Source organism: Lissotriton helveticus, chromosome 11 (assembly GCF_964261635.1).
Source record: "Lissotriton helveticus chromosome 11, aLisHel1.1, whole genome shotgun sequence".
NCBI classification, from domain to species: Eukaryota; Metazoa; Chordata; class Amphibia; order Caudata; family Salamandridae; genus Lissotriton; species Lissotriton helveticus.
The window spans coordinates 827,139,713-827,156,207 of record NC_136072.1 but is presented as its reverse complement, the minus strand read 5'-3'; the positions used below and the strand labels follow the sequence as shown (position 1 = coordinate 827,156,207).

The window sequence follows — 16,495 nt, the reverse complement described above, 5'->3', positions numbered from 1 at the left end:
TTACAAGGTTGCGTGTGTTTTCGCGTTTTTGCAATTTTGTTTTAGCTAACATGTCTGTTTGCAATGATCTCAAAATTTCTGTGTGTTTCTGAGTCCAATTGATTGGTTTAAAATCAGGTTTTATTAATTCATAGAGAGGTTTAACCCTCTCTGCATAATTTAGAATGTAAGTTCTTCCGAAATTCAGGAAACCTAGTATTGATTGAAAGTTCTTCAGCGTTTTTGGTGCTTGGAGGACAGCGCATTTCTCTAAGAAATTGTCTGCTAGGCTTTTGCCTTCACTTGATAATTCATATCCTAAAAACAGGACTGTTAGATGGGCAATTCGTTACTTTTTAAAGTTGAATTTGTAACCCTCTGCAGCAAACCCAAGTATTATGGTGTTTACTCTTTTCAAGTGAGTATCCAAGTCATCATCTGTTAGATAGATGTCATCGACATAAGATAATGCCTCATCATTATATATTTGTAGTAACTCTGTTACTCTTGCTGAGAATAATCCTGGGCTATTCTTGAATCCCTGTGGGAGTCGACAGACATTCTGTGATCCCATTATTGAGAAAGCAGTCAAATACCTGCTTTCAGGTGCAATATTTTGACAAAAGAATCCATTAGAGATGTCTAATGTCGTCTTGTATTTTTTGCGCACGAAGTTATTCATTAGTGCTGCACTGTGTGAGTTTTGTACTGCAAATGTCTTGCAACATGAGTTAAGGTGTCTGTAGTCCAATACTAGACGATATGAATTGTCTGGCTTGGAGACAGGAAACAAAGGATTGTTCATTTGTGAGGTGCATGTTTCAATCACCCCCTGGTATTCTAGTTGATCTAAGATCTCCCTGACTTGTTTTTTTAGCTTCTTGCTTAATTGGGTACTGCCTTTGTGCAGTTGGTTGACATTTTAACTGGATTTTGTGAGGAGAAGAGTCCTCATCCCATCCTACATGATTTTTATATAATGCAGGAGCTTGGGCTACTGCCCATTTTCTTGCATATGTATATTTTCTATGCATTGGAATATGATTTGAGAAGGCAGGCATAATCATTTCTTCGCCATGAGGGCACTCCCTGAGAAACTCTGGTGGCCAGTCTTTCTCAGCTAAAAGGATGTCATAGCCTTTGGAAAGGTTATCCCAAAATAGACCCCTTACTTTCCTAGTCTTATCTCCCTCTATACGTAATGTTATTTCGTATATTTTATGAGGTTTGCTAACTCTGGTTTCTGCAGTTTCCACTTGAATGTATTCATTCGTGTCCACTGTCTCCAGATGATTCATCAGGATCTTGCGAGCTATGGTCACTTCTGCTGCGCTGTCTAGCATTGTCTGGGCCCACTCTCCGTTTTTCAGTTGTGTCCTCAGTATCCTCGGCATGTTTAATTATTTTAATACTGGCTACCTTCTTTCTTGAAAATTTTAATTTTTTACTTTGATGAGCAGGTTCTTTGTCTTTGGACTTGACGTGCTCTTCCCTTTGTTCTGACCATCCTCTTCTTTCCGATTTCTGCGAGGAAGTCTGAAAAGATCGAGAGGGACGTGTATCAATATCTTGATATCTATCAGGTTTCTTTAGATTATCCCTATTTCTAAGGTTGTATCTTTTCTCAGAGGGCTCCCTCTGGGGAGACTTGTTTCCTTCGTCCGGAGATCTTTCTCTCCGCCGAGGAGACCTTCCTCTGGACTGGAATCTTTTTTCTTTGGGAGTGGATTGTTTATTTCCATCCCAGCTCTTTTTTGGAGTGTTTAGATTATTTTTTAATAAATATCTTTTCAGGATTTTCAGTTAGTTGGGGTTTTACTGGTTTCCCACCCAAACTATCTCTACCTAGTTCTTCATAGGATTTTCTATGATTCTGGCAAGTTCAAATGGTTGTTCTGCTATATCTGTCTCTCTCAATTTCTGGAGATAAGTTATATTGTCCATTGCCAATTGAACTAATTCTCTATATGCCTGTGTTAATTCTTTTATTTTAACTAAATGTTCTTCACTTGACATTTTTTCGATGTCTGGATGTGGTGTGTAGCTGGCTAGAACCGGCCACGTTGCTCCTGGTCTACCTAGTGGACCGAGCCTGGTGATGTGATTGTTATGTTTTAGGGCGCCATTAAACCAGAGCAGGTGCTCTTGGTAATTTAGTGGGATTTCCACCTCCTCGAAAGGGGTGTACTCTTCCGGAGGTTCCTCTATTTTGTAATAGTGGAACTCGTGTGTGACAGCATTTGCTGCTGGAAAGTTTATCCATGAATAGAATACCTCTGTCTGCCTATATTCTTGGGCCTCTATCACGAATATGACTATACCACCTCGTGATGTCAGTCCGTTTTCTATAAGTTTAAGAGTTATAGTTTTTCTTATGTTGACCGGAATGAGTATAACTTTCGGGTCATTGTTTTGGAGACTTGTGTCATCCGCTAGGAGTTGAGCTGCTATTCTAGCTGCCTCCCTTTCGTCTTCACTTTCTGACATTTTTACTGACAGAAAGGTTTTTGTTGCAGATCAAGTTTCAAGGAAACAAAGATTAGGTGCACAATATTTTGGAACACTGTATCCTTCAACGTTGACTAAACCAAAAACTATACATAGGAATCTCTTCCTACTAAGCTCCGGCGGATATTAACCTTTTACCCACTCCAGACGTCTTTTGGAGTATTTACGGGAAAAGGGGTCTGTGTGAAAAAGCACGGCTGAGTTACTCTAACGTCTTGCGTTAGTTTTATCTCCTTACCAAACGTTGGGCGCCATGTAGTGTAGTTCCTATATTCCCAATAGGTTCTGCGTATTGGAATAATATAAACAGCAGTGTAGACGTAGGACTGAGGTCGACTAGGTCTCTACTGACTATATTAGACTTAAGGTTTGCCAGCTCGCTCAGAGGTCACTAGAAACTTTCTCGAATAAGCGAGGAGGAGTTTAACCTCCCTGGATAGACAAGAAGGGATTAGCTTCTGACAACCATATAACATGACAACTTTGCTCCCCAGAATAAGAGTGTATCTCTAGAAAACAATAGACAGCTATTTCACTCAGTCAAGTGTGCATACTTAGTTTCACCAGAGTGCAGAGAAAAGAGAGAGAGGCGTTTTCAATAAAAGGTTGTTATTTATTGAGCAGTCTTCTTTCTCATACAAGAGAAATGAATTGCCACAATTGCATTACTCATAGTAAAGTAAAGTGCGTACAGTAAAAGGAGGATTAAGAAATAATACTGTCAAAGCATTGATATGGTTTCTTAGCCATAAGATACTTTAAAATAGATCAAATATATACATACTTATATACATTGACTAGCGTACTCAACTGGTGCTTCTAAATACGCCTACCCCGGTGTACCTGACCTAAGCCTAATACGTGGGAAGGAGTAAGTAAGTAGCAGTTTAAGTTAAGTTGGGTTTGCCAAGAATCTGACTCAAGAATTCTCTCCAAGGTTTTAGTCAGCTCCGTACCTGGGTATTAGAAAGCAGGAGGTCTTGTATCTCTCTCTCAGGACTCGATATCCCAGTAACCCGCGAAGGTATCTGGAAACACCGGAGCTGGATTTCTCGGCAGGGGAAAAGACAGCGTCTCTCTCAGTGCGTCAAAGGGGAGGGGCAGCGTCCATGGCTCTCGCATCAGCTGGGCTCTCGGGCAAGTAGATAGATGCTCTGCTCCAAAACCACCACCGTGTGTTTGCTTAAGGCAACGTTGGTATATTTATACCTGAAAGGTGCCGGGTTTGACGTAAGGTTGGACATAAGACGTCAATAAAGATGTCACTAAGAACTGGCCGTTCTTACGGTGCTTCACAGGAGTTCTAGGACGAAATCAAAACAAAAGCAATGGGGATTTCCCAGGTTGCTGGAGGTTTGGTTTGTTTAGAGAACTTGTTGTGCTTTCTAGGAGTCTGGGGAAGTAGCCTTGCTTAATGTGACTGCATGGGCTACGACTAAATATGGATATGATTCTTATGCCTTTATAGGGATATTATTTATTATAACCGTACAAGGGCATAAAATACGAATATCGATTTAGGTTCCTAGATAAAAACACAATAAGCCGTGCGTAATTGGAAACAAAAGCGGAATACTCGCTTACCGGCATAAACAACTTTTCTCCTCCGTAATGGACTTTCGTGATCTGCGGTAGAACCGTGCTATGAAACAAGCACTGTTATTGGACGATTAGGCTGTCACGTGGTTGCGAGCTCCGTGAGACTGCGGGAAAGTTTAAAGTCATAGTGCTGCTCAACATAGCAGTTCACAAAACTTTATAGATCGTGAACATAGTTCTCATGCACTTATACTCACGGTCAGCATAGTTGCGAATAAAGAATGACCAAGGTCAAATGACACCACGTTTTTTTTTTATGCACTCGTAAAATAAATATCCTCGTGGGGAGTTTAAACTTCTGTTCAGTGTAGAGCACCATAAAATTTCACGGGGTCACATATGAACCCTAGTTATGCTGCCACTTAACGGACATATATTAGGTGTGAAGCTAACATATAGTGGAACACTAAAATATAATCAGAAGCTAATCAGATGTCACTGGAGCTTCCGAGTAGTGTGCTCTATTGTAGCCATTTCTGCACAGTCCTGAACACCAATGCTTAGAATCTTAAAAGCTGCGACCCGCATAATGTACAATGAGTTTCCCGAGGATACCTCTAAAGGGCAAACAAAATCCGGAGATGGGATGTTAGTGTAATTTTACATATCTACCCTCGAGATCTCGTTGAGTCCCGTAACCGCAGTATTGAATTTCATTATCAGCATAGCTTCACGTTGGTTTAATCTTCCTTCGATATCGCCTCCACGGACGTCATTCTCAATTTTCGAAATTATGGTCCAGCGCAGGTCTTCTTCCTTGTGTTGATGTGTAATCCAGTGATGTACTAAAGGCGTGTTCGTGTCTCTTTCCTAATTCTAGATTTGTGTTGTGTAATCCGATGACGGATCTCCTGAGTGGTCTTCCCTATGTACAATTTAGGGCATGGACATGTAACCCCATAGATAAAATTTTTGGTAAGGCAGTTGGTGAATACGTTGTGTTTCCAGTATATACCATTGAAAGTGAACACTGACTCTTCATTTGTTTGTGCACAACATGAGCAGTTACCACACTTTTGATGTCCTTGTATTGGGGGGAGGCCCAACATGCCTCTGAGTGATGGTTTTGAAGCTTGGGCCAATGATGCTCTGACAATGTGTTGTGCAATACTTTTTTCTTTTTTAAAAGCGAAGAGTGGAATTTCATTGAGTTCGCTGTTTAGATCCTTGACCAAATGCCAATTTTGAGTCACCATTTTCCGCAATAGATTGGCATGGGGACTGAAAGTGGTTACACATACAATTCTTTTTTGTTCTGGGTGCACTCTCTTTTGAAGCAAAGTCTCACGTGGTATCCACTACACACGTTTTAACGTATGCTTGAGAAGTTTTTTTGGATAGCCTCTGCCTGACAGTTTCTGCACTAGTTCATTAGCATGACAGAAATATTCCTCCCTATTGGAACAATTTCTCCTAATGCGAAGAAACTGCCCAAAAGGGAGATTATCTTTAAGGCTTCTTGGATGATGGCTAGTGTAATGTAAGGCCTTATTCCGGTCTGTGGATTTCCTGAATAATGTTCCCAATACGCCTTCCGATGCATACACTTTTATGTCCAAAAATGTGATGGTCTTATTGGATGAACAATGACTGAATTTAATGTCTTCCATCCTATGGTTAATCCAAATCATAAATTCCTCTAATATATCTTGTGTGCCTGTCCAGATGATAAATACATCATCAATAAATCGAAGATATTTTGTGATGTACTCATATCACTTAATCTCCCTGTGCCTAGCAAAAAATGAATGTGTCCATCTGTAAAGCAAATGGTGCGCATGTAAAGCGCTCTGATACCTTTGGGTCTAGTTCTTGCTATATAAAACAAAAAATATATATATATGTATTCCTTTTGAGGAAATGCATCAAATGCAGGCAATGCCTTCTTTGCTACTTCCTCCTCTCTGTATGCCATTCTGAAATGTGGGAGTTTCTCAAGTGATCTCTAAGAGTTGCTGACCAGCAGCAGCAGCAATATATATTGCAGAACAGAATTAGACTTCACTTCAAGGCACCTTCACCATCTAGTCCACCAAAGTATGCACATAAACATCAACTGAATTTTCTGCAAAACGATGTTATTTTCCTCTAATTTGCCGAAACGGGTCATAGAACTTGTTCCTCCCTCAGAAAGAGGAAAACAAATTTATTATCGATAGTTTGATCCACAATTTAGGCCCAAAAAGAGAGTTCAGATCAATCTTGATCTTCAGACTTGCCAGCAGATGAACCAAGACATAAAGCAGTATGCTGGCTTTCCAGCAAATATTCACACATCCCTTTGCTGCTGTGTGAGAAGTGGACCAAAAAGATAGGTTTGGGAAGCGTTCTTAAAAGAGGCATACTTTCACATTCCACTTGCTGCAAAAAGTAGAATATTTCCAACTTTCTTTGTAAGGAACTTTCATTGTCACAACATATTGCACCCCATTTGTCTAAAATCACATCAAACCTTCTCCGAGTCCATGCCATTTTGCATTGCCGATGTCAGTGTCTTTACTGTTACAGCTGCTTTATGGGCTATGTGGAGCTCTGAATGCAAGAGCCGCATGATATTAAAGTTGGAGGCTTGAAGACTGTCAAATATGGGAATTTTTCCACATGCCATTACTCTGAAACACCATTTTTGTTGAAGAATAGGTGCATCTAATCTGATGTCTTCACCTTCCCAAGACGATTCTCTTTTTGTGAGGGAATTCATATCTGGTATTAATTAAGTTCAGAGGCTTTTGGGTGTGTTAAATTATTAGGGTCTTCCATATTCACTACTCAATAGATTTCTTGTTAAACCTGATGTAAGCACAGTTGGAAAGACTTACCAGCTTGACTGGGAAGAATAGACAAATTTAGACCTGCATATCTCTCAACTTTACCTGTAGAGAATACATGTGTCAAACTTAACAGAGACTGCCAAGTGTTTGATATATTTGTTGCGTGTTACTGACACCCTTTTACCAAAGCAAGCACAGAGGAAATCCAAACTATTAGGTTTAAATGCTTTATTTAATCCAATTTTAGTGCAATTATATGTAAAATATGAGTCTGGCATTCTCTAAGTGCTTATTATTTAAAATGTTTGTCCTCATATATTTAAACTTTATTGATATTATGCTGTTGAAATGGTTGCCAGTCGGACAAATTCATGCTGTATCTATGGTGTTATCTCTTAATGGCTTTGTTAAAGTTACATCAAGAACGACTGTGCTCCTCTGCAATCCAATCCGTATCTCCCAGGAGAGGCAGTTTTATATATAAATTGAGGACAGTTAGAGAAAAATACACAATATATGTAGTACACAGTACTATACCATAATGAGCTTGAATATATGTATGAACCGGTCAGCAATTGCAAAAAAAGCAATATATCAGACCTTCGGCCACAATGAGCAGATGCACCATAAAAGGGTATTTTAGGCATATAAAAGCAAGGGTTGTGTCACCGGCCAAAATGATAGTAAGCATTTTAGTAAATATGTGACTATATATATGGACATGAAGTTATTATGTGTATTTCTGCATGCATTCTGAGAAAGGGAGCGGTGAATCAGTATTTGATCCATTATAGGAGCTTTCATTGATTCACATGCTTGAATAATTTCCCATTGTCGAGATGGGAGTCACTGGTATATAAAAAAGTAATGCTTAGATAAATACAAAGCAGAAAAAAGGCCTAGGCCCATTTCCATTTTGTAGTCATTATGTAAAAGAGACTAAACTTTTCCCTGAACCAATCAGGACCTCTCACCCTCCAGAACACTCCTGAGAGAACCTTAGCCCCTCAGATCTTTCATCTGCACATTGTGCTAGGGAGTCTCCTTTGAGCTCTGCTCAAACTTTCTCTTGCTACTTAAGATTTGGAGTTTTTTCCTGTGAATTTCATCGGCTGATATTATCTTTATTGCTGACTACTAATTCATTCTACCTGAAAATGTCTGGAAAAGAGAAAAAATGTTTCTTTAGAGCCTGTGCCACTTGTTCCAAGAAGAGGCTCTACACTGATGACCCTCATTCTGACTGCATTTACTGTCTTTATCCGGACCATCAAGCTATAGACTGTAATAATAATAATAATAATAATAATGAAAACATTTATTAAGCGCCTAAATACACTAGAACAGTGCGTCTCCGCGCTAGGATGCATTCTCACCTAAAAGGTATGTAAGGTATGTCGTACCTTTTTGAGTAAAACCCTAAGGGACTGTGAAGGACGCCTTTTGATATGGTTTCAAAAGCTTAAGGCCAAAAAGGAGGTTATCTCCGGTGATAGTGAGGAGGCATCCTTTTCTTCATCTAGGAGGTCTCAGAAGAGAAAGAAATCTCCTCATACTCATTCCTCAGAAGAGCGTACTGAGAAGGCCCTCAAAAAGACTATTCATGGGTCTTCTGCGCGTAGTCCTTCAAAATCTCCTCAAGATAGAGAAAAGGAGAGTAAGGGCCATGCTTCGGGGGATAAGTTCTGAGACATCTAAATCACCCCCTCAGGTCAGAAAATCCTTCAAGAAGCCTTCCTCATTGCCTCCGGAGGTAAAATCAACACAATCTGCATCATCAACGGGATCGTCGACGTTGAAGACTTCGTAGACGACAAAGATTGAGGTAAAGTTAATCCCAAAGATGCCTTTACGGCCTTTGACTGATGGCCCTCGGTGACGATGTGACTATTAATGACGGTTTCGACGCCAGTACCGTCGATGATGGCGTCGACAACTTTATCAACGATGGCGACTACTACGACAACGGGATAGTTGATGACTACAACAACGACTGTAACTACGTCGTAGACGATGGATAAGGCTCTGCTGTTGGTATCGACGACGACTGTGTCGTCACCAACCTCGTCGCCAATCTCGTCAACGAGGGAAAAACACAGGAGAAATTGGAAGTGGCCAGGAAGAGGATGACTACACTGGAAATCACCTCACAGAGCAAGATTACACCTCTTGTACCATCACACCTGCTGGAGGGGCAGGATTCAAATGAGGTGGATTAAGGCCCTTTTGGCTATGCGAGTAGCCCTTCCCAATTACATGTGATGTGTCAGGAGGATGACTTTGAGGAGGAATACGGGCAGTATCAATACCGTCCCCAACAACAATATCGTCCGGGTTACCAGGAAGAAATGGTTGGCATGCCGTCTTCCTTATTGATGGACCTACAGTTTATGCTGGCGGACTACAGAAAGCGGTTCCCACCAACTCCAGCGTCTCAAAAGGTGCCATTAGCTGCTCCGCACCCACGCTCCATTCCAGCTACAGTTAGGTGCAGGGAGTTACTGCCAGAGCCCTTGCCAAGATCACCTCAGCCAATGCCTCAACAAGATCCATTCACCACGGATGATGACCAAGAGGAGGGAGAGATAACGGACCACAACAAGGAATGGGATGGCTACCGTATTCCTTCGCCTTCCTCTCCCTCTCCAATGCCGATTTATTCCCCGGCTGGAGGACATCAGCGGATTCCATAATTGGATGGAAAGAGCAGCGTAGAGATTTGAACTTCCAGTGTCAACTACCCAGATGGAGTGTTTCTTATATGATTTCAAGGAACCATACCAGAAATCTGTTAGAGCTATCCCTATAATTAGCCATGTTGGGAGGAAGGTCTTAAGGGCATGAGGACACCAGCGTCGATCACACCGGTGCTCCCCAGACTGTAGAAGAAGTATAAAGCTCCAGGAGATGCTCCAGTTTGTCTAGTGGTACAAAAGGGGGTGGTGATGGACAGAGCATCTGAACCAATCAAACACTCACACCCCGTCAACAGATCTGGGTTTAACCCATCACCGTTCTTTAGCCCACTCTGCCACCCCAGTTCAGACATGGCCATATGCAAATCAGTCTGACCCTGTGCCTCATGGGAACAGTCCAGCCCGAACTGCCAAGGACCGGTTTCTGGCATTTCAGCCGTCTTCAGCCACTGGAGTCAAGCTATCCTGGCTGAAGACGGCTAATAGCCAGAAAGCGGTCCTAGGATGCTTGATTCTGGTCCAGGGAAGACATGGCTTGGCAGTTCGGGCTGGACTGTTCCCATGAGGCACAGGGTCAAGACTGATTTGCATATGGCCATGTCTGAACTGGGGTGGCTTGGTGAGCAAAATAACGATGGATTAAACCCAGATCTGTGACTGGGGGTGAATGTTTTGCCATTGTGCAACATTCCGTCCATCATCTTGTGTGTTTTCCAGTTTGTCTAGTGGCCTATCCCAAACCGGACTCTCATTGCCCAGGCTGCTCAGTAGAAGTCCAAACATCCGTCAGCTCCCATTACAGCACCTCCTGACAGAGAGGGTAGACACTTGTATAATGCAGGAAAAAGGTTTTCTTCCATCTCAGCTCTTCTGGTCAGAGCTGCAAATGCCCTTGCCATTCTGGGCAGATATGATAGGCAGATGTGGTGTGACCTTACGCCTTACATAGATCCGATTCCTGAGGATAGTAGACAGAAGGTCAGGAAGATCCTTCAGGAGGGAGAAAGGGCTTTGGCTGAAGTAATTGATTGCGCGATGGACATCGCAACCACGGCTTTCAGATTGCTTGGAGGGGCGGCGGTGTTACGCCATCAAGGATGGCTGAGAGCAACAGCTTTTAGACCAGAGGCCCAAAATAAGATCTTGGATCTTCCCTTCGATGGGGAAGCCTTATTTGGGAAACATGTTGACAATGCGCTACAGAGTATCAAAAAAGATACAGATACTGCTAAGTCCCTGGGGACACTGCAGTACCAGAAGGTGCCCTATCGAGGAGCTAGCGGAAGAGGCCAGACATCATGTCTAGGGGGATACCAACAGAACAGATACCCCTCCTACTCTACATCTTCTCAGCCATACCGACAACAGTATGGTCAACGACTGGCAGGGAGCTATTCAAAATCCACCCCTAGAGGAAGATGAAGTCGTCAAGGGAAGGACAACTTGCGAAGACAATGACAGCCTTTAGTCTCCAGCTACATTTATCCCTCCCCCTCCAGAAGTTCCCCTGGGTGAAAGAATTACCCATCATCTTCATCATTTGCAAAAAAAACTACTGACCGATGGGTTCTCAATCTTATACAATTTGGACATACTTTAGAGTTCCTTCAAATTCCCCCTTGTACTCCTCCAACACGTCAAGAGGTCAAACATCTGCATCCGATGCGCTTGGAGATTCAGACAATACTCAGAAAGGAGGCAATAGAACCGGTGCCAATCTCCCAGAGAGGACGGGGATTTTATTCCCGTTTTTTCCTAGTCCGAATTTTTATCGTCAATGCCGTCCTATTCTGGATCTGAGAACTCTAAATACTTATCTCAAAAGGATCAGTCCTTCCGGATGGTTTCCCTCCAAGACATTCTGCTACTCTTTAACCCAGGGGATCATATGACCACCTTAGACTTGCAGGATGGTTATTTCCACATCCCCATTCATCCTTCCCACACGCAGTATCTTCGGTTTGCTGTAGCCGGAGACCATTACCAGTTCAAGGAACTGCTGTTCGGCCTCAAATCAGCCCCAAGAATTTTCACAAAATGTCTGGCTCCAGTGGCACCTGTTCTAAGGAAACAAAGACACCAGGTGTTTCCTTACTTGGACGACTGGTTAATCGAAGCGCCTTCACGAGCATCGGCTGAGTCGTCAACAGTGGCATGTGTAGAATTGTTTGCCGAGCAGGGCCTGAATTTGAACACGAAGAAGTCATCCCTCCATCCTGCGAGGAACATCACATTCTTGGGGGCGATTCTGGACACCACAGTAAACAAGGCATTTCCTTCCATTGAGAGACAACGGAGGCTAATCTCTCTATCCCAGGCATTTGCAAAAAGAAAGTGTCTTTCAGTACGCCGTTACAAGTCACTACTTGGAACAATGTCCTCTTGCATCCCCCTCTTTCCATTCTGCCTATTAAGGATGCACCTGTTGCAGGAACAACTGGATCGACATTGGCGTCAATCAGTGGGATCCTTCGACGTCATTGTCAAAATCGCACGGCCATGGTTCAAGCAGTAGCGTGGTGGACACAACACCAAAATATCTCAGTCGGCCTTTCCTTTCTTACCGAACCAGTTCCTCTGGTTATTACCACCAATGCATCCCTAGTAGGTTGGGGGGCTTTTCTTCAAGACCTCCAGGTCAGTTGTCGTTGGAAGTTACAGGAACAGCAGCTTCACATCAATCTACTGGAACTCCGGGCAGTGGGATTAGCTTTGCTGGCTTTCCTGCCGAGAATACAAGGATCGGCTGTACTAATGAGGACAGACAACACAACAGCAATGCATTATCTCAACAAACAGGGTGGTACAAGATCGCTCTCCCTGTCTCAGAAAGCCCAGAAAATTTAGAAATGGGCAGTTCAAAATGGAATATCCCTAAAAGCGGAACATCTTCCGGGAGATCAGAATGTCAAGGCGAACGCAGGCTCAAATCAACCTGCCACGAGTGGGAGATCAATCAGGGAATTCTAGAAGGCATCTTCCTAAGGTGGGGAAAACCAACAGTGGATCTCTTCACAACAGCCTGCAACAAAAAATGCTGGTTCTTCCCAAGTTGGCTTCACTAACGGGGTCTTGGGGGAATGCGTTTTTGATGGCATGGTCATGCCTCTTTGCCTGCTCCTTTCCTCCGATTCCCCTCCTGTTACTCATTCTTACAAAGATCAAGAGGGAACATTGGAGAATGATCCTGTTAGCCCCATGGTGGCCCAGACAACACTGGTTCACTGCGCTTATTCTGCTGTCGGAGGCTCATCCAATTCTCATCATCCAATACCTACTCTCTTGACAATGTCCCAGGGACAAGTACTTCATCCAGATCTGATTATCTTTGGCACAAGTGCTCGAAAATCTGAGGGGCTACGGTTCTCTCAGGAGTGTTCTAGAGTGTGAGAGGTCCTGATTGGTTCAGGGAAAAGTCTCTTTTACATAATGACTGTTATGGGCTACAAAATGGAAATGGGCCTAGGCCTTTTTTCTCCTTTGTATTTATCTAAGCATTGCTTTTTTATATACCGGGGACTCCCATCTTGACGACGGGGAATGATTCAAGTATGTGAATCTATGAAAGTTACCAATACTAGAGAACTACAGTAACAGGTAAGTAACTTGTTTTCTTCAGAGCCACCAAATTCATTCTCACTGTCTGAGATTTGCCTCTACTGTGTGATCTCTAATCACAATTTCATATTTTGTTTTTAGATTTTCTTTAAGAATTTCCATCAGTGTCCTTCCCTGCTGTTCGATGAGATTATCACCATACAGGTGCGAACCCTAATGCTTTTCTATTTTATAGCTTAAACACTTATAGGAAATGCCAGGATACAGCTGTAAGGCTCTACATAAATGAATACAAACATATAAGTATAATAGATTATGCATGTGAGAGGCATTGCATTGTGCAGTAGTGAGTACTGTATACAGTTAACAGGTCTGATTGTTCAACTTTGTATCAGTATGGTAGCATTTCTAAGAGGCGCCTGAAAGTGAAGTTCCCTGCTTGATGTATCTAAGTAGTTTAGTAATGGAGGCACAGGATAACTGGACCCAGAATTGCCTATGCCTGTATGGTCCACGCTTTGGATGGATAAGCAAGTTGGGTCTTAGATCCCTGTATGTGGATTATTCATGCCTGAGCAGGGAGGGTGGTTGCTCCTGGACACCCTGATTCTCAGAAAGGAGCACGCGTTGGTGGTATATTTAAAGACACATTTGATGTTACTATGGTGAATTTAAACAGTTGTCTGTGTTTGAACACATCATATTCACAATATGTCAGAGACAGAGCCTCCTCTGGCTCCATCTATAACATACTCCTCAAGCGGTCCTATGGAGTATGTGCCATCAGAGATTCACATATAACACCGTCCACTTGATTGAGAATGGACAGTGTCATATGCATTGTTTGGGTGATCATCACTGACAGGTAAAACCTGACTGTGAAGGACAGTTTAAAAAAAAAAGGAGACCCTTATTCAATGTATTCATTCACCAACCCAGAAATAAGTTCTTGCTTGAACTGTGTAAATCAAACAAACAATTGACAAGATTCAGTTGCTGGTGTATATTCTCCAAAATATATGCAATAGTTAGTATGACAATATGTACAAAGTACTGGTGCTGTAGAGAGACGGCACACAAGATGGTCGCACTCCTGTGAGGCTCCTGCGTCCCGGGGTAAATATCAATCATAATCCTGCTCCACCTGGCCCGACCGCAAGCCAACAAACGGAGGATAGATAGACTCAGCACACAGGGAGATGTTTTGCTACGGCTCGGCTTTCGGGGAGGAACATGGCGGCTTTGAGGTAAACGGCCGCGGACAGCCAGGAGAGAGAGGTACGCGCAATGGGCTTTCAAGCGCACCCTCGCCCCTTTGCAACCGCCGCATCTTAATTCTGCTTACCATTTACTGGACTACACGATTCCATTCCAGCGACCCAAGTGACTGGTCTAGCGGAGGGGAGAAAACCTTGGCTTAGCTGAGGGCAGCAGGACTGCTGGTGCGCCTCCTAGCCACACGCATTCTAAGTGGCGGAGTCAGCACAAGTTACGGTGAGGCACATACAGCTTGTCCGGTCTGTGCAGAGAGTAGAACAGTCCCCCTTCAAACATACTGCCGCAGGGACCCTCAACAGGATGGCGAAGGCTGGAGGGACATGAGTAAAGACTCCATATGGTGCTTTCCCCTTATGGAGAAGACCAGCCTGACGCTTGCAGAGAAAGCTGGTGAGAATGCCAGTAATACTCTGGATATGATCTCAAGTTATACGTTGTGCACCAGAGCTCTTGGCACTTTGGGGAAGCCTACTGAGATAAGTTATGACTCTAAATCTCTCTCAGCTAAAACCGGCCCGGGGTCATTTCTGTTGATACCATCCCCCCAAAAGCTGTAAGAGTAAGAAAAGCTACTAAACAGCTGGGGAAGAGCCCACGTGGTCAGGGAAAAAAGTCTCCCATTACAAATTAAAATCACCCCATCTTTGAAAATATACTATAAGGTCCTGACACACGCAATGGAGTCAGGAGATAGAGGGGATTCTGGGAAAAAACAACAGGGGTGCCTGTGCCTGTGGATGCATTACTGGAGCTTGAGAGAAGTGGAGCAAACTCCAGTATGCCTAAAAGTAGCATTGGAGTAGAGGTACAAGGGGACAAAGAGACATTAACGAGTCATGGTGTCACAGAGACCCGATTTCAGGTCACATCACAAAATAGGATCAGTGTCTTGACGCTTCAGGACGAAGAAGAGATTAGGGATGGGTCACAGCAAGATAAAGGGGGAAATGCCTCCAGTGTACCACCAGAGAACCCGGTAAACCCCCAAGTCTTCTAATACAACCTGAGCCTTCCGTGTACTCCGGTCCAGCATAGAAACCATAGAAGTCCCATTGGCGTCTATTCTTCTGGACCTTAAAGAAGACCTTAAAAGCTGGTTTAAAATGTCGGAGGCGAACCAGGCAGACATTCAAGCTTCCTGCATGGTACTTGCGCAAAAGATAGATGATGCGGTTGCCCGAACTGGGCAACTAGAGGAGAAAGTTAGCCTGATGCGAAAGGACATATCCAAAAATACTAAAGGTGCAGAGGCACTGGCTAAAGAGAACTCTAGTCTTAGGAAAGATTTGGAAAGAATAGAGAACCACTCCAGAAGGAATAATCTTTGAACTATAAATATTCCAGAAGCAGAGGAGGGGACAAACCTTAAAGCCCTAGTGATTAAACTGTTAAAGGAAACGGCCCTGAGGGACAGACCTGACATCAACCTCGACCAGGAAATGAAATGGGTACATAGGGAACCATTCAAGAGGAATCCACAGCAGCAGAAGCCAAGAAACATCTTGATACATTTTTTATCTTGTATAGTCAAAGAAACCATCTTGCTAGTCGCATTATGCAATGGTCCTTACACAACCCAGAACCTTACGTTTACCATTAGATCGGATGTATGTCACTCAACAGATCGGAAACAATGGGAACTGGGAAAAAGATTGGGGGAGCTAAATAGTCTGGGTGCTAAAGCCCAGCTAAAATTTCCAGCCATGCCCTGCATCATGTGGAACAATCAAATGCAAACATACGGTCCATAGAAGAGGCAGATAGCTTGATAGATAGCATAAGGAAAGGTGGGGGCTCCTGAGAATCTAGTCTTCAATGTAGTGTAAATTAGTGTTAAAGATTGAAATTAAACGAACAAACAACATAAAAATCATAAAAATACATTTTAAAAAACGAGGGGGGAGCTTGGTTATCTCATCAGGTTTTTTTTTTTTTCATAAGCCCTTTTTCTTCCTGGCGGTTCCAACAGGCTCTATGCCTGATAGTTTTGGGAGGGTTCCTATGGGGGAGAAGAGGGAAAATAGGCAGAGTAGGGCACTGGGGTGGGGCGGGGGCAGTGGGAGAAAATACAAAATCAGTCCTTATTCCACATATTATCAAGGTCGA

At 43.1% G+C, this 16,495-nt stretch overlaps 1 protein-coding gene across 4 annotated transcripts in view; it reads left to right on the top strand.

Annotated features, from left to right (window-relative positions):
• The window catches only part of LOC144792108 (myoferlin-like), a 2,487,894-nt gene that overhangs the window by 869,945 nt on the left and 1,601,454 nt on the right, over positions 1 to 16,495 (top strand). For all 4 annotated transcript variants that reach the window (XR_013602508.1, XR_013602509.1, XM_078666979.1 and 1 more), the window contains exon 8: positions 13,253 to 13,315. Coding sequence is in view for 2 of the 4 variants with exons in the window: in XM_078666979.1 (XP_078523105.1) it covers positions 13,253 to 13,315 (63 nt within the window). In the remaining 2 variants the exon portion in view is untranslated. The remainder of the gene's footprint in view (positions 1 to 13,252; positions 13,316 to 16,495) is intronic.